General features: G+C 36.4%; 12 protein-coding genes across 12 annotated transcripts; 7 read left to right on the top strand and 5 right to left on the bottom strand. All coding sequences in view use genetic code 12, as the record gives it.

Moving 5' to 3' along the window:
• Positions 1-663: 663 nt before the first annotated feature.
• Positions 664-4,345, bottom strand: DASC09_006680 (autophagy-related protein 13; the record flags this gene model as incomplete). The annotated part of the gene is made up of 3 exons (XM_064994271.1): positions 664-3,894; positions 4,030-4,125; positions 4,223-4,345. 3 exons carry the CDS (start codon positions 4,343-4,345, stop codon positions 664-666), a joined length of 3,450 nt encoding a protein of 1,149 aa, XP_064850343.1.
• A 629-nt stretch (positions 4,346-4,974) lies between these two features.
• DASC09_006670 (LETM1/MDM38 family protein) lies at positions 4,975-6,306 on the top strand (the record flags this gene model as incomplete). Its single annotated transcript, XM_064994270.1, has 1 exon — positions 4,975-6,306. One exon carries the CDS (start codon positions 4,975-4,977, stop codon positions 6,304-6,306), a length of 1,332 nt encoding a protein of 443 aa, XP_064850342.1.
• Positions 6,307-6,557: 251 nt separating this feature from the next.
• Positions 6,558-7,028, bottom strand: DUT1 (bifunctional dITP/dUTP diphosphatase; the record flags this gene model as incomplete). Its single annotated transcript, XM_064994269.1, has 1 exon — positions 6,558-7,028. The coding sequence occupies one exon, from the start codon at positions 7,026-7,028 to the stop codon at positions 6,558-6,560; it is 471 nt and encodes a 156-aa protein (XP_064850341.1).
• Positions 7,029-7,456: 428 nt separating this feature from the next.
• DASC09_006650 (U2 snRNP complex subunit MSL1) lies at positions 7,457-8,065 on the bottom strand (the record flags this gene model as incomplete). Its single annotated transcript, XM_064994268.1, has 1 exon — positions 7,457-8,065. One exon carries the CDS (start codon positions 8,063-8,065, stop codon positions 7,457-7,459), a length of 609 nt encoding a protein of 202 aa, XP_064850340.1.
• Positions 8,066-8,379: 314 nt separating this feature from the next.
• Positions 8,380-8,904, top strand: DASC09_006640 (uncharacterized protein; the record flags this gene model as incomplete). The annotated part of the gene is made up of 1 exon (XM_064994267.1): positions 8,380-8,904. One exon carries the CDS (start codon positions 8,380-8,382, stop codon positions 8,902-8,904), a length of 525 nt encoding a protein of 174 aa, XP_064850339.1.
• A 333-nt stretch (positions 8,905-9,237) lies between these two features.
• SPT16 (chromatin-remodeling protein SPT16) lies at positions 9,238-12,330 on the top strand (the record flags this gene model as incomplete). The annotated part of the gene is made up of 1 exon (XM_064994266.1): positions 9,238-12,330. The coding sequence occupies one exon, from the start codon at positions 9,238-9,240 to the stop codon at positions 12,328-12,330; it is 3,093 nt and encodes a 1,030-aa protein (XP_064850338.1).
• A 263-nt stretch (positions 12,331-12,593) lies between these two features.
• Positions 12,594-14,437, top strand: HOP1 (Hop1p; the record flags this gene model as incomplete). The annotated part of the gene is made up of 3 exons (XM_064994265.1): positions 12,594-13,243; positions 13,305-13,512; positions 13,571-14,437. The coding sequence occupies 3 exons, from the start codon at positions 12,594-12,596 to the stop codon at positions 14,435-14,437; spliced, it is 1,725 nt and encodes a 574-aa protein (XP_064850337.1).
• Positions 14,438-14,707: 270 nt separating this feature from the next.
• ICP55 (aminopeptidase) lies at positions 14,708-16,273 on the top strand (the record flags this gene model as incomplete). Its single annotated transcript, XM_064994264.1, has 1 exon — positions 14,708-16,273. The coding sequence occupies one exon, from the start codon at positions 14,708-14,710 to the stop codon at positions 16,271-16,273; it is 1,566 nt and encodes a 521-aa protein (XP_064850336.1).
• A 93-nt stretch (positions 16,274-16,366) lies between these two features.
• On the bottom strand, positions 16,367-17,785 carry PCI8 (Pci8p; the record flags this gene model as incomplete). Its single annotated transcript, XM_064994263.1, has 2 exons — positions 16,367-17,679; positions 17,758-17,785. 2 exons carry the CDS (start codon positions 17,783-17,785, stop codon positions 16,367-16,369), a joined length of 1,341 nt encoding a protein of 446 aa, XP_064850335.1.
• Positions 17,786-18,076: 291 nt separating this feature from the next.
• Positions 18,077-20,113, top strand: MRX1 (Mrx1p; the record flags this gene model as incomplete). Its single annotated transcript, XM_064994262.1, has 1 exon — positions 18,077-20,113. The coding sequence occupies one exon, from the start codon at positions 18,077-18,079 to the stop codon at positions 20,111-20,113; it is 2,037 nt and encodes a 678-aa protein (XP_064850334.1).
• Positions 20,114-21,134: 1,021 nt separating this feature from the next.
• Positions 21,135-21,320, bottom strand: DASC09_006580 (uncharacterized protein; the record flags this gene model as incomplete). Its single annotated transcript, XM_064994261.1, has 1 exon — positions 21,135-21,320. The coding sequence occupies one exon, from the start codon at positions 21,318-21,320 to the stop codon at positions 21,135-21,137; it is 186 nt and encodes a 61-aa protein (XP_064850333.1).
• Positions 21,321-25,220: 3,900 nt separating this feature from the next.
• PAC10 (tubulin-binding prefolding complex subunit PAC10) lies at positions 25,221-26,125 on the top strand (the record flags this gene model as incomplete). Its single annotated transcript, XM_064994260.1, has 2 exons — positions 25,221-25,240; positions 25,588-26,125. The coding sequence occupies 2 exons, from the start codon at positions 25,221-25,223 to the stop codon at positions 26,123-26,125; spliced, it is 558 nt and encodes a 185-aa protein (XP_064850332.1).
• Between the last annotated feature and the right edge of the window lie 145 nt (positions 26,126-26,270).

Here is a 26,270-nt window from a genome sequence, read left to right as displayed (position 1 = left end):
GATAATAATTTAGTGTTTATCAAGGTATTTTTAGGATCCCCACTGTTTTCTAAGTAGTTGTTGTTGTTGTTGCTTTGGGTGATTTTTTTTTTTTTAGTGTGTTGGTAATCGCAGCGGTGACCAAATGGGGAAGATGCATGTCAACAGAGGAGAGTCTGCCGGCCTGGGGTGGTCCTAGGGCGGTCCGGATTGGGTGCTGTTATTAAGAACCACAGCAATAATAATAATAATGCAAATCCATTAATAGTTACAATGTACTGAAATGCAATCTACATGCTTTCATGTAAAAGTAATTAAACTTTTATCAAGATTGTATGGAAACTATCACAAAAAGGGTTAAAAACCATCAGAATAAGGGTTTTTTTTTGTTTGTTTTTTTTGAAAAAAAAATGACATTAAACTAATAAATATAGAGGAGATGTAACTTGAAGTTGAAGGAGTGTAGCTGCCTTGAGTTTGAGAATATTTCGTTTTGTTTTCTAAAAGAAGACTTTTTGCAGCCAACACAAAAAAAAATGAAATCGAGCAGAGCAGAAAAATAACATAATTAATATAGTGCAAGACTAATAATTCCAAAAAGGGAAAATAAAAACAAAACAAATAAATAAATAGAAGAACAAACATGATATCAACCAAGAGGTGCTAATTCATCACCTTTTAAACTCAAATATCGAACACAATCTCATCTTCATCACATCCAATGTTCTCCATATATTCTTCTTCTGGGTGCGGGCCATCATCATCTTCTAACACCTCTTCATGATCTTCTCTAGAGAAATCTTCAGCAATAACATTTGCTCTACCGGTTAGCTCAGCCACTTCATCATTGTTTCCGGCATCAGTGACACTATTCATTTTAGCGTACGCATTGGTGGTGGTAATTATGGCCATGGAAGGACTGGAGCTTTGTAACGATGGCAATTTAATCCCCATCGATCCAGGACCATCAATAGTTTTACCTAACAAAGAAGATATACCATGGCGTTGATGGGATTTCTGATAATATCTCTGGCTTTTTCGAGAAGGATTATAACGATTAGCAATCAATTGTCTTTGATCAATCATTGGGGAGGAGGTACCATCGGACCTGGTTCCTAATCCAACCACATGGTTATTATTATTATTATTATTGTGGTTGTTGTTTCCATAGTCATTGGTAGTAGTTTTATTGTGATGATAATCCATTTCTGTAGCATAATATTGGATTCCACCATCATTGTAGGACATCGCCCCTCCAGGACCGGTATTCCCATGATAATTTTTATCAACATTGTATTGATTGTTTGTACCACCATATAAATTCGAATTGGAGTTCATTGGTGCGGTATCACCACGGCTCATGTTGCCGCTATTGAGCCCATTTCCAATCATTATTGGCAATGGTGCTGATCCAATGTCATATGGATTGGTATTCATGTTGTATCCATAAGCATTGCTATCATTACTGTTTTGGTAATTGATATAATTTCCACCGGCAGAAGCTGGAAATCTGGAATTGCTTCCATTAAATCTATAATAATTATTGTTTGTTGTGTTACTGTTTTGATCTTTGGAGATATCAATATTTAGTGATCCAGGGTTTAGCGCCTCATTCAAATAAGCGTCTTGGATACCATATCCTGAGAAATTGTTAGCCCCTGCTCCCTCATACGAATATAAATTGGTTCCACTTCCTTGACGACGATGCTGTGATTGCAAAGAATGAGCGAAGCCATTACTATTCGAGCTAGAGTTGTTACGGTACATTCCGACACCGCCAGTGATATTTTGTCGTTGGTATGATTGTTGATGAATTGAAGGATTGTATGAAGATGGGTGTCTGGAAATATCATTACCTGAAGGAGATACGGATATAGGTTCATTGGCAACATTTGTTTCACCGCTGGCCATAAAAGTCCCTGATAATCTTGAAGGAACTAGTGGAGTATAATCTGTATTGCCGACATGTGGCGAATTTCCTGGAGAGGTGAATGAATATCTATGAATGCCAGAGTTTCCCAGAGGATAATTACCGGTGACTGGTACTCCAGCATTTCTCGAATAACTGATATTACTAGAATAACTTCCTCCTTTATTCATCGCTACCGAATGATAACTCGAACCGCTGTAAGTAGATTGTGGAATACCAAGATCCCCTCCACTACCGCTACCTCTGCTACTTCTGAAAGTATTTTTCAATCCGTAAGATGGTTGCGGAGAGTTATTAATAAGAGCGCTGTTTTCCAAACTCTCACTTAATAGGTTATTTGCAGTTCTCATTGACTTGAATTTGACCAAATAATCATTCAAGTTGGAATTCTTTGCACCCAGCCCAAACTTACCTTCATCAAAATCAGCAGCAGTGGGGGTTCCTCCAACCTTCAAGTCTGCTTTATTATCCACTGACTTAATGAAGTCAGTGATATCATCATCAGCAAACAAATTACTTTGGAATCCTGGCGGTTGTTTTTGCAGTTTTTGTCCACCATCAGTTACTTCGCTATCTCGTCTGCGGGAACTATCCAAACTTGGGTTCCTTGAGAGATTGCCCCCATAGTGGACATTTCCGAGCAATAAACTCTTTCTCTGTTGCTGGTTTGTCCCAGCAACCACTCCCAGAGCACTGCCTGCAGCATTTGCTCCCACACTGGTTCCAGTGGGCAACTGATGTCTGGAACTGAAAGATGAAGAATACTTTCCTGCCGAGCCAACCTGAAAATCACTAACACTTGGTTGATTAATGTTCATTATGTTGTTATTATTATTAGAAATTAATGAGCCTCCGTACGACGAAGTGAACGATTTTGGAATCGACATTGCCGCGCCGCCAGTAATTGCGCCACCTGCGGCTCCACTATATGATCCAATACCATATACTCCACCAGTCTGATTAACACTTTTGGCACTGCGTAACAAGGCAGCCAAAGAAACATTGGAACTCGATCGGTTAATGATGGGGATCGCTTTAGCTTGTAGTTTTTTGGTCAAATCATCACCGCCACTAGGGTTAGGAGAGACTTGCTTTGGTTGATACTCTGGGGGCTCTCCAATCGATGGAGAATACAGTTGATTGCTCAAAATCGATACCCTCTTTTGTTGCTGCTGAATGCTATTGTTATTAGTGGTGGCTTCATGATCCAAAGTCGTCTTTGGTGTTGGTAATGGTTGATCTGGTGAAACCTGTTCCTGGGATTTCAAATCCGGGTCAATTCTTTTATTCAAGAAAAAGTTAGTGTCCTTCCGATACTGCACCGATCCTTTTAAAATTCCTCTGGGAGTTTTAATGGAATCGAAGCTTTCAACAGCAATATTGGCATTGGTGTCATCATTGTCATTGCTAATATTAGCATAAGTAGAAATCAATTCTTTGCTTAACCCTACCCTACCACGAGATGAGATAGGATTAAGGCCGTTAAGCAACCTAATATTGACTTTTAAGTTTTGGTAGCACTGACCAGGCTCCTGTGGAGTTGGGATTTCTTCATGGAATTGCTGTTCAGAGGCGTTATATATCCCAATAGCCTTCCTTAAATCGGTGGCTGGGAGTAAATTCACGCAAGTAAATAAGTTTCTGAAAAAAACAATACATTTTTTGTAAATTGAACTCAATTCTTCATTTAATGTGTCTTCATCTTTGTAGTCGCCATTTTGTTCTGCGCTGGCTTGATCAGCTTCGAATTCAAATAGCCATCTCTCTAAAACCACCTCTGTCTTCTTCTTTCCCTTAGTTACAAACCATGGGTTAGCATCTTTGTCATTAAGGTACACCTTTTGCTTTGGATGGATATCACGCAAATCCAAATAAGTCTCTATTATAAGTGGTGGGATGCTGGACTTCGATGCTTCTATAGTTGATTGCTTCCAAGGCTTAATTTGATCATAAGGAATACTGGAGGTGTCAGTAGAAATATTGAACTAAGAATTCATGTTAGTAACCACGTTCAATTAATAATAAATGTTACCAGGGGTTTCTAGTGATGTGATATGGCCACTTTTTTCCCCACACAACAGAAAAGGATAAAGTAAGTGAAACAAACAAGGATGACATACCCAATTATTGAGCTTTTGAGCCTCATTCTGTAAAGTATTCTCCAACTTTGAGACTCTGTTGTTCTCAAGTAGCGAGGAAGCCTTCAAAAAAAATTGCTAATGACTAATGTTAGTACTATGACCTAAAAAACATGACCCAATAACAACCCAAGAGTTAACAGTTATCTTTTGGAGTTGTACAGTTGATACTCACGTATACCATCTTTTTGAGAATGGCACCATTCTCACTCTCTGTAGCATCCTCAGCCATCTTATTGGGAGATATTACAGGAGCCGCTAGAGGAAGAATACTGGGCGATGGATCAGTATTATTCATAATATATCTTCCAGACAAATATTAAAACATTTAAATTTGAAAGCAGATTGTTTTTCGTTTTTTATCTTGTAATTCTTTTTAATAATCTTTTTAATTTTTTAATTTTTTAATTTTCTTTTTTTTTTTTTTTTTTTTGTCTTGTTTGATTGATTATCCTATCAAAAATAATTATACGATATTTCCTTATCTGAAGGCAAAAAGTGAGGTTGTCTCTCTATCTCTTTTTCCGATGCGGGAATTGCAGCCCCTCTAGTTTTCCACCTGACTTGTTTAGGCGTGATTATGGAGTGCGGTTGTGGTGTACTCCAAGCCAGTTGCTGTTGTTGGCGAGAGAGAGATAGAAAGAGAGTCTTGTGATTATGGGATGGGCGATATGCTGTCACACATATATATACAGGGAGTCGAATTGACACATGAGACAGAAAAACAGAAGAAGAAAACAAAACAGTCACGTGTGTTTAAACGTGACTATGTTGAAATGTGTGGAGAAAGTTACCCTGTTGTCTTCTATTCATTCCTGTGGGCAACTTTTCTCGTCAAATTTTGAGATCCTTCGAATTTTTTCACTCTCTATATGCTCTCCATACCCGTCTATAGCGTGCTATTTTGAGTATATAAGAGACGGAACAATGATTTGCAAGAGGTCTGCGTTGGTTCTTCTCCGCCAGTTGCGCGTGGTGGAAAGAAGAAGAGTTGCTTTAATTCCGAATCAAGCAACTATTGGTTTGCCTATTAACTTGGCTACCAGAAGATTCAACTCTTTGAATAGCAAGGATACCAAACCTTTGGATTCAGCTAAGACTGCTACTCCAGTAGCTGAAAAGAAAGAAGAAGCTAAAAAATTGACCCTCTGGGAAAAAGTCAAGCATGAAGCTCACCATTACTGGTCAGGGACTAAATTATTGGGATTTGAAATTAAGGTTGCCACGAAATTGTTAGTGAGAATGCTTAGTGGTTACGAGTTGACTAGAAGAGAATACCAACAGTTGAAGAGAACCATCGTTGATGTCCTTAGACTTGTTCCATTTTCTGCGTTTGTCTTGATCCCATTTGCTGAATTATTGTTGCCAATTGCCTTGAAAATTTTCCCAAACTTGTTGCCTTCCACTTACGAATCTAACGTTGACAAAGAAAAGAAGAGAGCCAAGCTTTTGGAAACTAGAGCCAAGACTTCCTCATTCTTGAGAAACACTATTCAAGAAAGTAACAACTTGATGAAATTACCTGTCCAAATTTCTGAAGATGAAAAATTTGCATTCGTTGAATTTTTCCGTAAAATCAACATTGTCGATGAAAGACCAACTGATGAGCAAATTGTTAAGGTTGCTAGATTGTTCAAGGATGATGAAGTTTTGGATAACTTGTCCCGTCCTCAGTTAGTTGCTATGGCCAAATATATGGCTCTTACTCCATTTGGTACTGATACTTTCATCAGATACCAAATCAGAACCAAGTTGATCAATGTGGTTCAAGATGATAGAGCCATTAGATACGAAGGTGTTGACTCCTTGTCTGTCCTTGAATTGAAGGCTGCCTGTAGATCAAGAGGTTTGAAGAATATCGATGTTTCTCCAGGTAGATTGAGAGATGACTTGAATACTTGGTTAGAATTGAGATTGAACCAAAAAATCCCATCCACTTTGTTGATTTTGAGTTCTATTTACACATATGGTCAATCCGAAGTTAACAGTTACTACGATGCTTTGTTGCATGTCTTGTCTTCCATCCCAGATGAAGTTTATGACGTTGCCAAGGCGGGTTTGAGTGATGACTACAAGGTGAAATTGAACATTTTGAAAGAACAACAAGAAAAGATCCAAGAAGAACATGAACAAGAAAAGCAAATGGATGCCGCACCTGTTAAGGATCACAAGAATGTTAAGGATGTTGAAGAACCAAAGCCAGAACAAGTTGAAGAATCTAAGGCTTCAGAGGAAGCTCAAAAAGACAAGAAAGCTTAATTTGCTAAGTCTTAGAGCGCAAAGAGAAATGGGACTTGAATCTTATTCATAAGCCCGGCTAGTCTATATTCAATTAAACAATAAACATGTCTATATGTATATAGTATAAATATCATCATGAAAAATACAAAATAAAATATAATGATAATTTTGAAATCTACAATGATCAAAAGATTACCGTAAAACAAGAATAAACATTAATAATAATACATAATACACGAAAAATATATAAGGAGACAGATAAAGTGCGATTATTTACCAGTACTACCGAACCCTCCAGCACCTCTTTCAGTTTCATCTAATTCAGCTTGTTGAATTTCAACAACATCAGCCATGACGATTTTTTCCAAGACCAACTGGGCAATTCTGTCACCTTTCTTGATTTCGAAATTTTTGTCAGAATGGTTAAACAAGACCACTTTGACTTCACCTCTATAATCGGCATCAACGACACCGGCCCCAGTGGAGATACCGTGCTTGACAGCCAAACCGGATCTTGGAGCAACTCTACCATAAGTACCAATTGGGACGATGATGGTGACATCTGTAGCGACCAATCCTTGACCTTTTGCTGGAATCATGGCTTCTTCAGAAGAATAAAGATCATAACCTGCAGATAATGGAGAGCCTCTGGTTGGCAAGGTGGCATTTTCAGATCTTTTGAAGACTTTCAATTGTTCAGCCAACTTGGCCTTCTTGAAGTTTTGTGTTTCTGTGGTCATTATGAATCTGATTGGGTTTATAAATATCGGTCTATTGAGAGTCCTGATAAAAATTTTGGCTACTGTTGAATGTAGAAAGAAATGGATATAAATTTTTTAGAATTTGGAAACCAAGCAAAAAGAGGAATATGCAAGAATATTTATATAATTTGGACAAAGTACTTTTTCAAATTCCCCAAAAACGGAGCGCGTTTTTTTTTTCTTTCAATTTTATTTTTTACGCGTCGCTGTGAATCATCCATCACATGGGTAAATTAATGTTGACAGCCATTATTTTTATTGAATACTTTGAATTGCAGAAGTTCTAGACTTCTGACAATTATTGCTGTGATCCCCGTCATAATTATGCTCATTAAATTAAATATATAAATAGGTTTATCCAGTGTGTCGATTTAGATAGACACTTGAGAGTAGTAGATAAAATAGGACTAAATTAGCGAGAGTTTCTTATTTTGGTTTGAAGAAAATTGAATATTCAAAGGCTTCTCAAAAAAAGATTCTTCTTGTAACGATCTCAATGCCAATTTGGCAGCATCTAGTTTTGCAAAAGTGACATGAGCCTGGCCTCGCATCTTCTTGTCCTGGGGCTTCATGTTGATATCGATAATGTCTCCGTAGGTCGAAAACAACATGAAGAGGCTTTCTCGTAGTTTAACAGTATTAATTTGATCATTGAGGTTGTTAATGTATAATGTGACATTTGGCGGAATATTATTATTCAATCTTGGTTTTTTCGTAAGGGGAAGTGAAGATGCAGAATCTTTTGTTTCCTGAGGTTTTTCAATCGTGTCATCATTTTTATTGTCACTACTATCAGGATTTTTTCTCTTTTTCAGAGAAGCAATATCAGAAGCAACCTTCTCGTTTTCAGTATCTTTAGTTGTTGTAGATTCTGTGGCTTCTGTATCTGGATTAGCAACATTGTCATCCTCTTTGGCAGTGCCCACTTTTGGGGATCGATCCTGAGAAACTTTGTTTTGTGAATCAACGGTATTATCCGCGTTTGTCTTCTTATTGTTTCTTGTAATTGCTGGCATTTCTAGATTATGGCAATTAAAGCAGTGTTTTGAAAGACGCTGGTAGATGTTTTCTCACTTCACGATAAAAACTTTTTCAGGTCTGAGCGATGCCAGAAAAGGGGGTGAGGCACCGTAACCGATGCGTCTGAGTTCCAACATGAAGGAAAGCAAGAATGATTTCCTTCACAATAGACGGGAAATTTTTTTCATTTTCTTTAGATCTGTATCCCGATCAATATATAAGATGGCTGGTTTCTGTTCCAAAGATATGATTCAAATGACAGATAAAAAAAGAAGTATACACTGTAAACTGTCTAACCTATTGCAACACAATGTCTTCCGAATTGTCTACCACTTCCACTAACAATCTTGAGAATTCCATGGCGAAGACCCCATTGGCTCATGACAAAGATATCCTTTCTCTTAAATCTTCTAAAAGTGACCCTTTTTTTGATGCAAGGTCTGCTGGTAGTGATGCCTCAGGTCATGGAAAGTCACACCAGCTAGAGGATCAAAAAAACCACAAAGAAATGACAGGAGTGCATTCCAATCACCACTCTTCTAACAAACCTTCATCCAAAAAACCACATTCTAATTCAGTAGTTCCTGAGAAGAAACCATTCGGGGCTCCGGTAAAAGGACGCAGACAGCAAGTTCTTGAGATGATGAAAAATGAGCATTTGGAAAATGTTGGTTATATCGATGCCAGTAGAATCTCTCAAGAAGATGATATTCAAGGCAATGAGCGAATTCTTGTGAAAGCTAACGCCTTCAGAAACTCCAATAAATCAAGAACACAACCATTTTTCAAGAATTTCTCGGTTGTTTTGAAAAAGTTTAGCAAAAGAAATTCATAATTACTAGTTAGAATGATTATTGCCTTTATCATTCTTTATGTTTAATCTTTGTTTGTTTATTTGCAGATGTTTCCTTGATAATTAGTTAATACAATATTTCATTCCTCCCCAAAACTGCCGTAGAATTACAGTTGAGCTGCACAAAAAAATACACGTGACTAAATTCAAGCAACGCGAGCTTTTTTTTTTTTTTTTTTCTTTTTGTCAAAGAAAAAACGCGTCGACAGGAGGAGGAAAAAAAGCTTTGGAAATTGTCAGTTCTTGAAATCCAGTACAACGTTTTATTCGTTTATTTAATTTTCCGTCAAATAAGTGGTAATCAATTACTCCACTATGTCAGAAATCTATATTGATCCAGGGAATTTCAAGAAGAGAGTCCAGCACATTCAAAGAAAACTCTCTGATGCCGCCATCTTCAACAACACGCAATCATTATTGATTGTCATTGGGGCAAATGACGAAGGCAATCCATATCAAAAGTCCACAGTATTGCACAATTGGTTGCTCGGATACCAGTTTCCAGCGACAGCTTTGTTAATCACCAAGCAAAGAGTTATTTTCGTGACTTCTGGCCCAAAGGCCAGACATCTTAGTGGTGTCAAATCTCCAAACGTTTTAATTTGGACTAGAAACAAAGACCCAGAACACAATAAGAAACTTTTTGAAAACTTAGTTGAAGAAATCAAATCTGCCGGCGATAAAGTTGGTGTGCTTACCAAGGACAAGTTCGAAGGTAAATTCGTTGATGAATGGAATTCTGTCTGGTCTAAAGAGGAAGATGCTATCACTAAAGTCGATATTGGTGCTGGGTTATCCCAAGTAATGGAAGTCAAAGATGATGAGGAAATTAGATATACTCGATTGGCATGTAGAGCCTCGTCTATTATGCTCGATTATTTCAGTGATGAAATGGTCACCATTGTTGATGAAGAGAAATCCATCACTAACATGAAATTGAGCGAAAAAATTGAAAATAAAATTGATGATGCGAAATTCTTCAATGACAAGAAGAAGAAGCTCAGTAATGATTTTGATCCTAACTCATTGGACTGGAGTTATAGTCCAATCATTCAATCTGGTGGTAAGTTTGATTTGAAACCTTCCGCCCAGTCTAATAAAGATAAATTGAACGGCGGCGTTATTCTTGCCTCCATTGGTCTCAGATACAAGAATTATTGCTCTACTATTGGTAGATCTTTCTTGATTGATCCTACAAAAGAAATTGAAAAGAATTATGACTTCCTCTTGAAGATTCAGAAAAGAGTTTTTTCATTTTTGAAAGATGGCGTCACTGGTAAAGCGGTTTACGGTGCTGCCATTGATCTCATCAAAAAAGAAAGACCGGAATTGGAATCTCATTTTGTGAAGAACGTTGGTTGGTTATCCGGGATTGAATTCAAAGATAACTCATGTGTTTTGAATGCTAAGAACGAAAGAACTATACACGCTGGTTCTGTGTTTGATGTTGTCATCGGGTTCAATAACCTTGAAAATAAAGAAGCAAAAGATCCTAAAGATAAGATTTATGCTTTGTCTTTGATTGATACAATTCGTGTGACTAATGGTGAACCAGTCACTCTTACAGAGGGCCAAAAGGCTAAGAGTGATATTTCATTCTTCTTTAAGGATGATGGTGAAGATGAAAAAATCAAGAACGAATCAGGTGAAGATGTTAAGCCAAAGGTTAAAAGTTCTTCATCGGTACCAAAAAAGAGAAAGAATGAGGAAATTCTATCTGGTAAATCTAAGATCTTAAAGACTAAATTAAGAGGTGAAGCTAAAAATCTGGATGATCATGACCAAGAATTGATCAGACAGGCATCTCAGAAGAAATTACATGAGAAGAGACAAAAGGAAGGTTTAGCAAGATTTTCTGCAGCAGATCAAATGAATCCTGACGAACAAAAGCCTGTTTTCAAGAGATATGAATCATATGTTAGAGAAACACAGCTTCCAACCAATGTTAAAGATTTGAGAATCCATGTTGATCCAAAATCGCAAACCATTCTCGTTCCAGTCTGTGGTAGACCGGTTCCATTCCACGTTAACGCTTATAAGAATGGGTCCAAGACCGAGGAAGGTGAATATACTTATATCAGATTGAACTTCAACTCCCCTGGTGGTATTGCTGCCAGAAAAGGTGATCTTCCTTATGAAGAAGGTGATGACAACACCTTTATAAGAAGTATTACTTTCAGATCGAAAGATGGGCAAAGATTGAGTCGTGTATTTCAACAAATTTCCGATTTAAAGAAGGCTGCAATCAAGAGAGAAAGTGAAAAGAAGGCAATGGCCGGTGTTATTGAACAAGCTAAATTGATTCTTAATAAGCCAGGCAGAGTGAAGAGATTGGACTCGGTTGCTATCAGACCTGCTCCAGATTCTAAGAAGGCATTCGGTACCGTTTTCATCCATGAAAATGGTTTGAGATACCAATCTCCTATCAGACCGGACCAAAAGGTGGATATCTTGTTCAGCAATATTAAGCATTTATTCTTCCAACCATCTCAAGATGAACTAATTGTTTTGATTCATTGCCATTTGAAGAATCCACTCATGATTGGTAAGAAGAAGACTTACGACATTCAGTTTTACAGAGAAGCCAGCGATGGTGGTATTGATGAGACTGGTGGTAGAAGACGTAAGTACAGATATGGTGATGATGATGAATTGGAACAAGAAGAAGAAGAAAGAAGAAGAAGAATGATTCTTGATAGAGAATTTAAGACTTTTGCTGAAACTATCAGTGATGCTTCCAATGGTTTAGTTGACTTGGATATCCCATTCAGAGAATTAGGTTTTGATGGTGTGCCCCTTCGGTCATCTGTTTTCTTGATGCCATCTAGAGATTGTTTAGTTCAATTGATCGATACTCCATTCTTGGTGGTGACGCTTGCAGAAGTGGAAGTTGCACATTTGGAAAGAGTTCAATTCGGGTTGAAGAATTTTGATTTGGTTTTCGTTTTCAAAGATTTCTCTAAGCCAGTTGTCCATATTAACACTATTCCAATGACCGTTTTGGAAGATGTCAAGAACTGGTTGACCGATGTTGATATTCCATTCTCTGAAGGTAGAATTTCCTTGAACTGGGCTCAAATTATGAAGACAATTGTTGCAGACCCGCACGGTTTTTTCGAAGATGGTGGGTGGAGCTTTTTGACTGGTGACGGTAGTGATGAAGAAGAAAGTGAATCTGAAGAAGAATCTGCCTTTGAACTCTCATCAGAAGGTGAAGAAGATGATGATGAGGAGGAAGAGGAGGAAGATGACTATAGTTCGGAAGAATTTTCTGATGAGGAAAGTGAAGCTAGTGCCAGTGAAACAGATGAAGGTGAAGACTGGGATGAAATGGAAAGAAAGGCGGCGCGTGAAGATAGCAGAAAGGAAGGTGGTGGTGGCGGTGGCGGTGGCGGACGTAGAAGATGAGGGTATTTTTCTACGTAAAAATATATTTTATTCATGTTGATTTTTTTTTCTATTCTCTTCTCTTCTTTTTTTTTTCTTCTTTTTCTTTTGTATCCATTTTTATTATTGAAATTTTCTTTACTTTTTCATTTGTTTATTCTATCAATAAATGGATTGTCTGGTCTTGTTTAATTAATATTTGAAATTCTGAACAAAGTGGCATCGCACATTAAGTATTTATTACAAGAGAAAAAAAAATTGGAAAATAAAACAATAGCTATAGGATGTCTAGTGCTCCCCATCACAGTCAAGTTTTGAATGATTCTAGCTCTTTCGTGTTTATAAAGAACATTGTGTTGATTTCTATCGGATGTATTTGCTTTTTGAGAGGACTTTTCCCAGACAAGGCATTCACGGATAAGGTCTATTTTGTTCCCAACGACTATCAAAAAGACAAAATAAAACGGGACCAACAATATTTGAAAATCAAAACGTTGAAACAAGGTGTGTATGAGGAGTCTGATAAGTTGCTCAAATGGTTGACCGTTGAAGTGTTGGAATCCATCAAATCTGGTGAACTACGGTCATTTGCGTTTGTCATCTTGTCTCACCACAGCGTTATGGAATCCTATAATTTTTCTTTTGAAAATCATCAGACCAGCCAGAAGAAAAGAAATGAGGAAGATATTATTGAATTTAGAAGACAAGTTCAAGCGCTCTTGAAAAATTTGATCCTTTTCATCCAATCCTTGGATCCCTTGCCTGGTAGTAGAAGTGTCTCCATACAATTGCTCTTCAAAGAAGATCATGGTCCAAAACAAACTAAGCAGTTTCATGTTTTAGAAGAGGACTTTCAAAAAGCTAAACTGAAAGTTGATAGAAACCGTAATTTAAAAATGCAAGATTGTGGTTCGTTCACCACCAATTTCCATCAGCATGTTTTTTGTTGACTTCTGTTTCCCCGAAAAAAGATCCATCATTACTAACATATGCAGAACATCCATCGGGGTTATAACAAGAAATCCTTCGGAATATAATATTCATGAAAGGCAGACCTTCCTCAGTCCAATGTATTCAAGTTTCAAAGGGCCAAGAATCACCTTGACAGAGGTTTTTACAAATATCAACAAAAGGAATCCGCCTTATAAAAAAGAAGATGAATATAAAGATTGTGCTTGCGGTACAAGTGATGGCTCATCATTGGTATGGTTTACAACAACATTTTCTCTACTTTTTCTATTTGTACTAACCCTTTCTCTAGATTAAATGTCATACTTGTGGAAGCAGTTGCCATAAAAATTGTTATTTAACAAGTCATAGAAATGATAATGATTCCAAAGTTGAGTGTGTGGTTTGTTTTTCGAAAAAGGTAAACCAACCACTTGATCCTCTCACTGTGCATACTGTTTTGTTGGTGAGAAAGTGTTTTAACATCTATTGTTGTAAAGCATCTTTGCCTGAAAAGTTATCTGATATTTTTAATGATTTGAGATTTTCTAAAAAAGATGATTTGAGCTACCGAAGTTTCCACGGTGCTTTGCAAAACCTCTTCTCCATGAAGATGCTTCTTTTCGGTAGCTTAATTGGTTTGCCTAGAGAAAATAAATCATTTATTGAAAATGATCTATTTGAAGATTTCATGATTGATACCCATCATAAAATTAAAAACTCCACGCCAATCCAAAGAAACTTTAAAAAAGGGGAATGTTTTACCGTTTACAATATTATTGCTTGGAATGGATGCGAGAGACATAAAAGATTTCTTAAAGCCCAGCTTTTCAACAACCAAATACTCATAAAAGGAAATTTTGATTATCAAATTGAAGAACAAAATACCGCAAATGATCCAAATGTCAAATACTTGGAAAGCATGGCCCAACGCACTCAAAGTTTAGGTCTGTTGCCTCCAACCCAGAGATCAAAAACCTGTGCTTTGCAAAACGCCAATCTAGTATACCTTGAAAATATGGCTAACCAATTGCAGTTTAGAGAGATCCAAGAAACCCAAGCGTTGTCAATCGATCATCATCACACCGAAAATACCGCATCCCAGAACTCGGTGTTCAGCTTGGACAAGTCGATGGTCTCTGAAGACACTACTATTGTGAGCCACATGGAAAAACACTAGTGATTATTATCAGTTTTGTCAAAACAGGTATGGAAGAACCATATAAGCTATATATTTCTCTACTATATTTCCTTTTCATTTTCTTTTCTGGATTTTTCCTTGCTTCTATTTTGCTTCGGCTGTTTGAGGTATACGCATGTTGAAAAATGACTGATACCTTACCCTGTAGGATATAAGAAAATTACGGGGAAAAAGTACCGAAAAAAAAAAATGCACCATCAACCATAGCAAAATGTCTTCGAAGCTCAATAAGACTAATCCCCTTTCAAGATGATAAGAAGTTCTTTTTACTTGAAACGTTCACTAACGCTGAACCTCAATCGCTTAAACGGGCAGTGCAAACACAATGTTAATCTAAGAAGATACTCCCAAAGAATAATTCCTGAAATCAATGCTGGACAACCGTTATATGAGACTAGACCTCACATGTTGAGACCAGGAGAACTTACTCCGGGGATCACGGCACTTGAATATTTTGAAAGAAGGTTGAAACTTGGTGTCAAAATGAAAAAAGGGTCTGTGGCAGTGATTCCGGGAAACCAAGTGAAATATGCTTCTGGAGCGGTGTTTTACAAATTTCAACAAAATACCGATCTCTTCTACCTTACAGGATGGGAAGAACCGGATTCCGTAGCATTGATTGAGCATTTGGAAGACGAGTCTCTTGATCCCGCTGATAGAATCATTCTTCATATGATTGTTCCTCCAAAAGACGCCCACACCGAGCAGTGGGAAGGGTTCAGAACTGGGGTAAATGGTGCTGTTGAAATATTCAATGCCGATGAAGGGGCTTCCAACAAGGATTTGAAACAATATATTTCGAAAATAGTTCAAAGATACGATACAGTTTACTTTGATCAAAATTTTGCGGGGACCAATTCGGGATCTTCTATCTTCAAATCATTTTTCTCCATCAGTGAAAAGGGCCCACAATGGGATACCATCTCTGACGTTGTGAAGAGTTCAAAAAGCCAAATAAAGTCATTGACGAGCCTAGTTCGTGATTTGAGGGCGAAAAAATCCAATGCTGAGATTGATCTTATCAGAACCGCCGGGAAGATATCTGGTAGGGCGTACAATGAAGCTTACGCGAACAGATTCAAGAATGAAAGAACCTTAGCATCATTTTTGGAACATAAATTTATTTCTGGAGGCTGTGATGGCCATGCGTACGTTCCTGTGGTTGCTGGAGGTCCTAATGCTCTTTCAATTCACTATACCAGAAATGACGACGTATTTTATGATGATGAGTTAGTGTTGGTGGATGCCGGGGGTAAATTGGCAGGATATCGTGCCGATATTTCTAGAACATGGCCAATTAGTGGTAAGTTTACCGATCCACAAAGGGATCTTTATCAAGCGGTGTTGAATGTCAACAAGGAATGTATCAAAATGTGCCGTGCTGATAGTGGAAAGAGCTTACATGACATTCATCTCAAAAGTGTGGATTTATTGTTGAAAGAATTGATACAACTTCCAGGGTTGGGTGATTTAAAATACTGGGACGTCACCAAATTGTATCCTCATTATGTGGGCCACAATTTGGGGCTTGATGTTCACGACATTCCATCTTATTCCAGAAGTGCCCCACTCATAGAAAATCAAGTTATCACCATTGAACCAGGGGTTTATTTTCCTCTTAATGATACCAGCTTGCCTAGTTACTACAGAGGTATTGGTATTAGAGTTGAGGATAATGTTGCTATTGGTTGGGACACCAATACCGTGTTGACAACTGAAGCAGCCAAAGAGATCATTGACATAGAAACCATTGCGGAAAATGGTCTTTCCTCTCCTTATAAGTCAGATATTGTCGATATCCTTGAGCAAGATTGAAGAACAAAAGGTGTTTGAATGAATACATGTAAGTAGAAATAAAAATTTGAAATTAATCCTAAACTAGAAAGTGATATATATGTGTAGTTGTGCTCATTCCTCTAAAGCTTTGAGAACCGTATTCTGTATCATGGTAGCTTGAATGTAATTTTCAAGGTTCTTAACAATAGAGGAAAGGTCTTGGGTAGGATACTTTGACTGTGAGCGCACAAATAATTTATCAACTGGATCATAAGACATGTTGAGATTCAAAACTTTCATGAGTTGAAGAGCCAAGGTGATTAGTTCGGACTTGCCAATCCCCAACCTCTGAGATAGATCACTTAATGAGATTTTATCAATTAGAGAAAAATAGAATAAAATACATCTCATTATTAGAATCTTTTTGATATGGGCCCAATCCTCAACTCTGAAATTATAATTATACTGAAAGTATGTGGTGCAAAGTTCAGTTGTCGAGGATTCAAATGCAGAAAATTTTTTCCTCACAAGGCTTTCCAGAAATTTCAAGAATTGGGGATTTTCTTCAAAGAAATCTTCATAAATGTGTTGTCTTAGGAACAGCTTGATTTCTTTATCTTTGCTAGATAAAATCGTCGATACTAAAGTCGCGATTAATATATCGTTTTTGCTGATAAAATTATCACAGTTAGAAATCTTGGCATCCTGTTGTTCTCTTGGGATAAAACAAGTTTCTAAAACATCGCACGCACTGATCCCTTCAACAGGAGGAGCATTGATGACAACATTATATAATACTTTCACATTCTCATACTTCTTTAGCCGGAAGTTGGCCATCAATATGATCCATTGAATTTTAAAATAACTTATAATTTCCGCCTGTGGCAAAGATTCCATCCGGAGATCACCAGAAATAATATTTTCAAGTTTGACCTTCATTTTAGTGACCGATTCATAGCGGCCAGAAATATAGGCGACATAGCATGATCTTTCAAGGTCTCTGAAACCGAATAAAGTCACTGGATAATTCGATACATAAATATTCAAGCATGATGAGGCCCCTGAGTAATCGTCATTTGCTAATTGCTGGATTGCATAACTGAAAACCGCGTCTCTGAGTTGCGATCCTACGGTTGCCACTTCGGAACTGTCATCCAACATGGTGAAAGCATTATCATCCACATCTAAATTTTGTAGGATTTCTGAAATTTCCCGGACTTGCTCCTCATATTCTTTAATTTTTTCATTTATTTTGGTTTCCAATTCGCTTGCTGTCAAATCAATAACTTTGCCTCCGTTGCTGGCGACGATCTTCTCAAAAAAGGGAAAATGCTGGCGTTTGTAATTAGTAATCTCCAACAAATCAATCGCTATAATGGCTGCATCAAGTGCACCGCTAGGAACTGACGAGGCAATATACTTCAATGCTTCTATTTTGGCAGGGGCTAACAGGAATGCTTTGTTAATACTTTTTATGTCCTTTTATCATCAAAAAATAAAAAAAAGATCGCACATTCACTCACTATCATAATATTCAACATGAGCCTCCATTTTTTAGCAAATATCCAAAATAACAATAAATAAAAGAAAAAAACAAAATGGAAATTGTGTTCAAGTAAAGCAATTGGCAAATAGATGGGATCAAAAGTATGATGATGGGCATATGACATGAAACTTTGGGAAAATGGGTTTTGCCCAGTGTGTCTGAAAATACTAAGCGCACATATTATCACCTCTTAAAAAGTAAAGCCAAAAAAAAAAAAAAAAAAAAAATTCTAAAATTTTTCAGGTATTTTTACTAACTCTAGAAGATAAATCATAGAATAATATTGGCAAATAGCAATGGCTTATTTGCAGAAAAAATGTATTGTTCTCATGGCACGTCAGCCAAGTGCTCGACTATTTTCTACCTCCGGGGTACTCAATGGGACGGTGAAAACGAAGTTACACCATGCAGTCAAATCATATGATGATTATGGATTGACCAAGAAGGAATACATGATTAAGGAAGAGAAAGAAAAGAAAAAAGCGCTTAAAACCCGTATGAAGCCTCTAAATCCACAAAAATACAATCAAATCATGGAGTCCAGCGGCGTTAGTGATCCAGATTCTCAGCTAGACCTGACAATTCCAGTACTCAGGCAATCGAGCCATAGAATGTTGTATAATTTCCTTGGAACCAGCGGTAACCAAATTCAGGACTCTTATGTGGTGGCGGAAGATGTTTTAAAGTTTTTGAAAACCGGAGCCGATGTCAAGGCACTCTTGCTTTGTAAGTTGGCCAAAGGTAATGGGGTAGTTGGGATGAATCATATCTTAGAGTACTATACAAATCGCCAACATTTATCGGTTGCCATCAAATCGATGAATTACAGAAAAAAATGGAATATTCCATGCAATGAGCAGACATTTACCATTCTTTTTCGAGGATGTGCTGATTCGAAACGGCCATTGTCTAGGACTACTTCTGATAAAATTTACGAAATTTATCAAAATCTTCAAAAAAATTATAGAGAAAGGGCAAAGGATAATGATAAGGAAACAATAGAGTTATCCGAGTATCATATCAACACTGTTTTGAAGGCATTGAATAATTGCAGCTCAAACAATAATGCTTGGGATATTTTCGAGTCATTGCCATCATCAGGCCCACACTCGGCTAGTAATATCACGTTTAGTATTATGTTTGAAGGTACAAGGAATATAGGAAAACAAGAGGAAAAAAATCAAAAAGTAAATCGAATGCTTGATTTGATCGTCAATAAATATTTGGAATCTCTTGACTTGGGTGGAAATGCCATACGATTCAAAATTGACACAAAGTTATTGAGTGCTATGGTCGGAGCAGTTTCTAGAACAGATGATATTGTGGTACAGTTGAAAGCGCTCAAGGTCATTCAACATTTTGTTTCGCTTGGGAAGTACCAATTTGAGGAAATTTTGCCCTTTGAAAAACTTACTGTTGAGGAAGGATCTAGCCTTGACAGATTATTGCAGAATCCCAAGAGTTCAAAACTAATTCCAACACGGAAACTATTAACCCTTATATTGGTTTTATCCAGATCCATGGAAACTGTGGATTGGAATACCGTTTTCGACAGAATTATAAGCGTTAACCCTCTTGCTATGGACCGTGTTCTTCTAAGCACATGGATTACCTATAAGAAAACGGAATTGGAGCCTCTTACCATGGCTAATGATTTAAAAGACGAACTTCTCAAGCTCCGTCGTGATCTAGCCAAATATTTGGGAGAACATGATGAAAGAACTGTGGAATTCCTTCATGATTTGTTCATTGGAAAGGACAGCTTTGCCTTGACTAATGTGTGCGAAGCTTATAATGAACAGGCTTTGGCAACCAAAGAAATCTATAGTGATGCATTAATTCCAGAAGAAGAAGAAGAGAAGAGAGCCTTTTTGGAAAAGAAGTATTACAGTAATAGAGCTTTGTTCAATTCTATCCTGGAGTTACTAGAAAACAAACTCGCATTCTCTGGTATTGATCCATCACAGGATATGAAGTGGTTTAAAAAGTATTTATTTACTTTATACAACGTCGAGCTCAATGAGAGAGAAAGCAAGTTAGTTATGAAGAAGTATCTAAGATTCATTAATACTGTGGATCTTGATCGTGATTGTATTGAAGGCCACCAAATTTCTCCTATAAAATTAGATACCCTCAAACTTATATTCGTGTACATGTCCAGAGTGTGCCAAGATTTAGTTGACTTTATTAAGGCTGATCGTGAGTCAAGGAGACCAAGAAGTGTTTGGAGAAACATTGGACGTAAAACGGAAGGTCGGATATTCTTCACCCATAAAAAGCTCCTTGTTGATTATGTTAAATTGATAGGTACCATGCAAAGACGTCGTGACTGAACATAATGCATTTCCTGTACATATCTGTATTATTAGCTTGTTTTTATATATTGAACCATACTTTAAAATGGTTACTGCCACGATAATTTATATGAATGTATGAGATTACTTTTAGATAGCATTTTTTTTTTTTTTTATAAATTTTCTACAATTTGGGGTTAAGGAAAGTAAGTTGCTTGTAGTATCTCTTCATTCAGAAGAAATTGAATAATAAAAAGAGACTAGCAAAATTAACATATACATGAAATATATTAGCAGATGTCAAAAATTAGATGGAACAAAGAAATAGTTTTACATTGGTTTCTTCTCCTGCATGCTGTAAGGAGAAATGTTCCATCGGTGATAAATGAAACGGAAACTACGACACTAACTCTGCAAACATCTCGACACGAAAAAAAAAAACAATAATGAGAGATAAATATTGTTGAAATAGCATTAGTTAGTCTATAGACTCGATATATTGAAATATATTGAGAATAGGACGGACACTTCTCGTTATTGATGCATGTGAAAAAAGAAAAAAAAATTGGTTGAAATAAAAAGAAACACTTTGCGTTTGGGACAATACGCCACTAAGAGCAAAGGAACTGCCGGGAAAATTAGGAGTACCATAAAACCATCACTACAATCAAACTCGTGTGAGATAAAAAAGAAAGACCAAAATTAATTAGTAGAGGTATTGATATAATATATAATAGTATACAACATTATTATTATTAGTGGATTTAATAAGAGCAGAAAACACCGAGAATAAAAGGAAAAGCAATAGCACAAACGAGAAATTAAAATATTAAGGAAAGGAGAGCCAACGAGAACTATCTATTAGATTTGAATGTTGAAAAAAGATGTAATTAGATGTGAATGGCCAGTATTTTTCGCATATTCAGGGCCAGGAGAGATAGAGATGAAAAAAACCAACAATCCATAACAAGTCTATTCAGCAAAAACAAAGCAAAAAAATACAAGCATCAAGAGAAGTGAAAAAGTCTAAAAGTATTTTGATTAAGAAACAATCATTTGCTTAGTACAACAAAGCGAAACCGACAACGGCAGCAGCGGCACCCAAGATAGAAGAAGAGACCTTGACGGAGCCAGCAGCGTTAGCAGAACCGTTGTAGGAAGAGTTAGAAGAGATGGTGCTGTTGTTGGTGGCTTGAGCAGTGGCGAACAAAGCAGTAGCAGCGATTAAAGTCTTGGTGAATTGCATTTTGATGTGTATTATTATTAGAAAGACAGAGAAGTAGTAGCTTGTGTGTCAAGTATGATCAGTAAATTAGATAGGTAGGTGAAAGGAAAAAAAAAAAAGGCAAGAAGAAAAATGTGCATAGATGACAGTAATTGGCCATCTTTTTATACAATTTTCACAACGTTGTGGCTGTGATTCGAGATCTAGACTTTGCAATCGCAGAAACAAGCCACATGGCGTTAGCGCAGGTCACCGCATGGTCCCGCATATTCTCTCATCTATCACAAGCTTTTTTCCCCTGTGCTGCTGCTTTGGGAGCCAGCAACAACAAATAGGGAACAGAATCTACTGCCCCGAAATAATATATAAAAAAAAAAAAAAAAAGAATGCCTGTAAATAACAAAAGGGGATGTTTACTAGAGGATAGCATCGCTATGTTTTGTTTATTATTTGAGAATGGGGTCCCACTGATGGAAGAGAATCATATATAATATATCTATTTATTTGTGTTGTGGGACGGCAGATTATTGAACTTTAAAAAGATAAGTGACTATTTTTCTTTTTTCCATTTTTTTGGTTTTGGGTGTCCCATCCAAGAAAAACAAACAAACAAAAAAAAAAAAAAAAAAAAAAAAAAAAAAAAGAAAAAAGAAAAGCTGTTGAGTATTTCATGGTAGTATATCTTGAAAGTTATTAGACAGTTTCTAAAGTAGTTGAGATGTTTCAACGACCATACATCTTCAATAGTGAATGAATGTATAGATTCTATACCATACTGTCTGCACAAAGTTTCACAACCACGAAGTTTCCTCAAACGCTTCTGATCGTGTGTCACGGGACACCTTATATGCCAAATGCGTTCCTAATCTAGTCTCGATTGGGAAGAACTGGCACTAAAGGGGAAGAAAAGAAAAAAGCACACCACCAAAAGTAGAAAGCACTCATAGATAAGCCAAAACAAAAAGGTCCACTTTGGTACCACTGATTAGGGGGCTCAATAAACAACAATATCCACTTATGTGTAATGTCGATTCAGAATAGAAAAATTTTAACAGTAAACCCAGAAAGCTCTGCAACAGTTTGGTTTATTTCTGTACAAACTGTAACCCTGTTGTTCATCCATCACCAATACTTTTGATCTACATCCATGTAACATTCACGTACCCAGAAGATCTATGGACCTCAGACATTCAGTCCATGGATATGGAAAATCATATTGACTTCAATATATACACATATGTTCTTTATTTACAATGGTGAACCCAGGTAATAATTTGAATCATGTACCTTTTTCTTCTTCTTCTCATGGATATTTATTACATTTGTGGCAACCCTGTGTGTTAACACGAAGGCTTTTGCGACTAGAAGACATTTCCTGTGAATTCATCACAAGTCGCTTTTCATCAGATTATCTGGAAAATGCACAAATGTTCTAAATTATCAGAGATTCAAGAAAAAAAATGATCTCAATTATAAGGATATTCAGTAAAATTTTGCAGAGGTTCCTCAAATAACCCACCTGAGTGCAAAATAACGAAAGTCCGATGACCTGAGGAGTAGTAGCATACTAAGCCAGTGCCATGTAAAAGCTAGTAACATTTGCTGCTTCTTCATGAATTTATTGTAGCAGACTCTAGTCATAGCATAAAACACATTGCCATACCTGTTTTCTCTTTTTCCTTTCCTTTCTGCCTTGGTAAAGGCAGTATGGATAATAATAAATTGCGCCACAAGTATTGGATTGATAAATTAAAAATTATTTCAATTCAATAGTTCCCAAAGGAAGAAGCTTCTGGGATATGATAAATTTGCTTCTTCTAATCGATTATTGTTAAAGAATTGTAAATCAATGCACCTCTCTAAATGATCGAACAGGATGCTCTGGCTTCTATGTTAATTTTCCTTCTTAAAAACTTTGAAATACTCATAAAATTTGTGATATTTGATTCCCAGAATACCTGAAGCCCCCACCTTTCTTGAAAACTACTTTTAACTTGCTACATCAGTTGGATCACCAACCAAAATAACAAAGAGTCACCAACATATAATACTGTGATATGTGAGCTGCACTAGTAAGTTATTTTTCAATTTTTGATCTTTTTCCAAAGTAGAGAAGTTTTCTTTCATCGTGGATAGTTAACTATATTTTACCATCAAAGATGCTTATTTTCAGAGAGAAATATACAAGGGTCTGGTAACGGAATGGCATGGTCACAGCATGAAAGAAATAGGTCCTTTTGAAAGACCAGAAAGTCATGTAGTCTTCAAATGAAACACTGTAACGTAATTAGAATCAAAATACTTCTACAAAATAAAAAATATCATTATGTAAACTTAACCAAAATGTTATAGCTCCCTTGTTATCAGTGATGATCATCTATATTACTATTTCAAATAATGTTAAATGATTTCACGATATCACAATTTCACTACTAGATTCATCCGCAAAGTAGTCTAGTATAAATGATTGAAGTACATGTCAGAGAATACCTCTGTTGTGGTCCAACGTTGAAGGATTGCTATCTATAATGAATTATTTCTGGCAAATTTTCTCTTAGCAAGTCAAAAAAGAAGTCACGAAGGAATAATTAAATACAAAAGGATTACTAAATCCTTCAAACTAAACATAATTAACTTGACCGGCCCAAACTAATCTGCCTGATTCTGATTTCCCCCGTTAATCAACAAACGAATGGCTCCAACTCAACCAGCTCAGCTAACAGACCCCAACCGTGCGGCAAGATTCATTTAGTATGATTTTGCCGAATAGTAGCATAGGCGAAACAACAAATACCGTGATAACAGTATGCATAAATCGAAGAATAAACACCCTAAGAATGGCATATGATAATAATTAAATAATATACACCATTGATGTGGTATACCATATTTAATGCATGTACAATTCATCTTTGACATATCCCTATATTTAGAGATGAACGAATCAAAATGCTTAAAAATGGCCCAAAAGTAATTGATATAATTTTGAAAAGTATAACTGATAAGAAATCCTCTCTCTTGGAGGGCATAGCAAAATGAAGATGGATGCAATCTCGCAGCAAACTCAGGAATTTCGCAACATTACAGTATTATTTTTACAATCCAGGCAGCCCCCTTTATACAGAAGGAACAATGGATGCTTTCCGTGTTTTGGTTAATTCAATTTACCAAAGCTTCAAGGAATTCAAAGTGAAAAACTGTACGGCGTTTGCGATCTACATGAAGCTTCAAAACTATTCGTCCACCAGAGGAACTCAAGAAGTCTAAGGTGAGAATTCTCAACTTCTTAGAATAAAGGCAAAATGACTCAAGCAAGAAAAAGTCACTACATAAGAAGTAGAGGATGAAGAAAATCTCATTATAAAGATTTTTGATACATAAAAGCTTACTGTTCAGTGGTTATTGCTTAATGGTTCGATGAAGGTCATGAACATAGAATAGTAAACGAAATGCATGTTATAGAAGCCTTCGAAGAGCACAATATTAGAATTATACTGCGCTGGTAATCGGAATATCATGTGTGATTATTGATTTGTAATTTTTTAACGAGCTTTAGTATTTCATCAAAGAGGAATAAAGTTGAAGGGAAATAATTTGATGAAAAATAGGTATGAAGAAGATTCTCACTTTCCTAATACACCCACTGAAAAAAACAAAAACAAAAGGACAATACAAATACACATAACATATTGAGGAAGTATCAGCAAATACTTTCAGCTATATCGCTGGGCCTTTCACCTGTTCGAAGCGTTTCTTAATCCACGCAATAAGCCTTTCAAAGATAATTTTACCCTGATCAAGGGGGTGGAGGGGGGTTCTGATGATAATAAGGGAAAAATCGAAAAAATGAAAGAAACACTTGAGTGCCCCGAACTTGTTGGAAGCCAAAAACTAATATAACCAATCAATAAAATTAGAAATATGGCTGATATACTAGATAAGTAAGTTCTTCTTTCAGAGTGAATGTTGTGGTTTCTGTTTTGGTGAAGATAGGGAAATATTAGATGCTGCATTTTATTTGTATTTTGGGAAAAAATGTATTGCGATGAACTTGTGTCTATTACGATTGATAGATTATTCAATGTAATATGTATAGAAAATCATATTTATCAATTACAATGAACCAGTGATATTCCGTGGAGGCAATAAATCTTGCTATGATGATAATACAATATTTTGAATTATAGAATTCAAATCAAATAACGAAAACCAAGATAATTATCTTCATTATACAGAGAAAAATTTTTCTCTCTCTATTATCTGATCTCTATATATTAACAATTTGCAGAGTTACAGACAAGAATCCTCGTGGTATTCCTCAGGCCCCATTTGTCAGCAAAGTGGAAGATCTAATTAAAGTTCCAACAGATTTTGAACCGGTTATGCAAAAATTCCAAGAACGTTTACAACAGTACAAATTCATGGAACAATCAAAACAAAGTGCAATTGCTTCATACAAAGCCAAAATCCCAGATATTGAGAAATCTTTGTCCATGGTGGAATATCTCCGTGAAAAGCAGCAGGAATCTGAATCCATCCACACAAATTACGAATTAAATGATACATTGTACTCACAAGCTATAATCGAACCAACTGACAAAGTGTGTCTTTGGCTAGGAGCGGACGTGATGATGGAATATCCTTTGGCTGAGGCGATTGACTTATTGCTGAAGAAATTGAAGACCGTGAAGGAAAATTTGAACATTGCTGAAGAAGATTCAATGTTTTTGAGAGAAAATATCACCACTATGGAAGTTAATACCGCTAGATTGTACAATTGGAATGTCAAGCAAAAAAAATTATTAAAGGACCAGGCAGCGAAATGAGTTCGATCTATGAAATTTTGATGAAAGATTGAGAAGTATGGTGTATAATATAGTAATTAATGATGTTTATTACGTTTTTTTTTTGTAGCACACTTTGAAGACTTTTTTTTTTCGTAAATTGTAGTCTCTTTAGGACAAAATAAAT

This window comes from Saccharomycopsis crataegensis (assembly GCF_037102585.1).
Source record: "Saccharomycopsis crataegensis DNA, jcf7180000000072, whole genome shotgun sequence".
In the NCBI taxonomy this organism is placed as follows: Eukaryota; Fungi; Ascomycota; class Saccharomycetes; order Ascoideales; family Saccharomycopsidaceae; genus Saccharomycopsis; species Saccharomycopsis crataegensis.
Note: the sequence above shows the minus strand (reverse complement) of the source record. Positions and strands in the feature narration are given on the sequence as shown.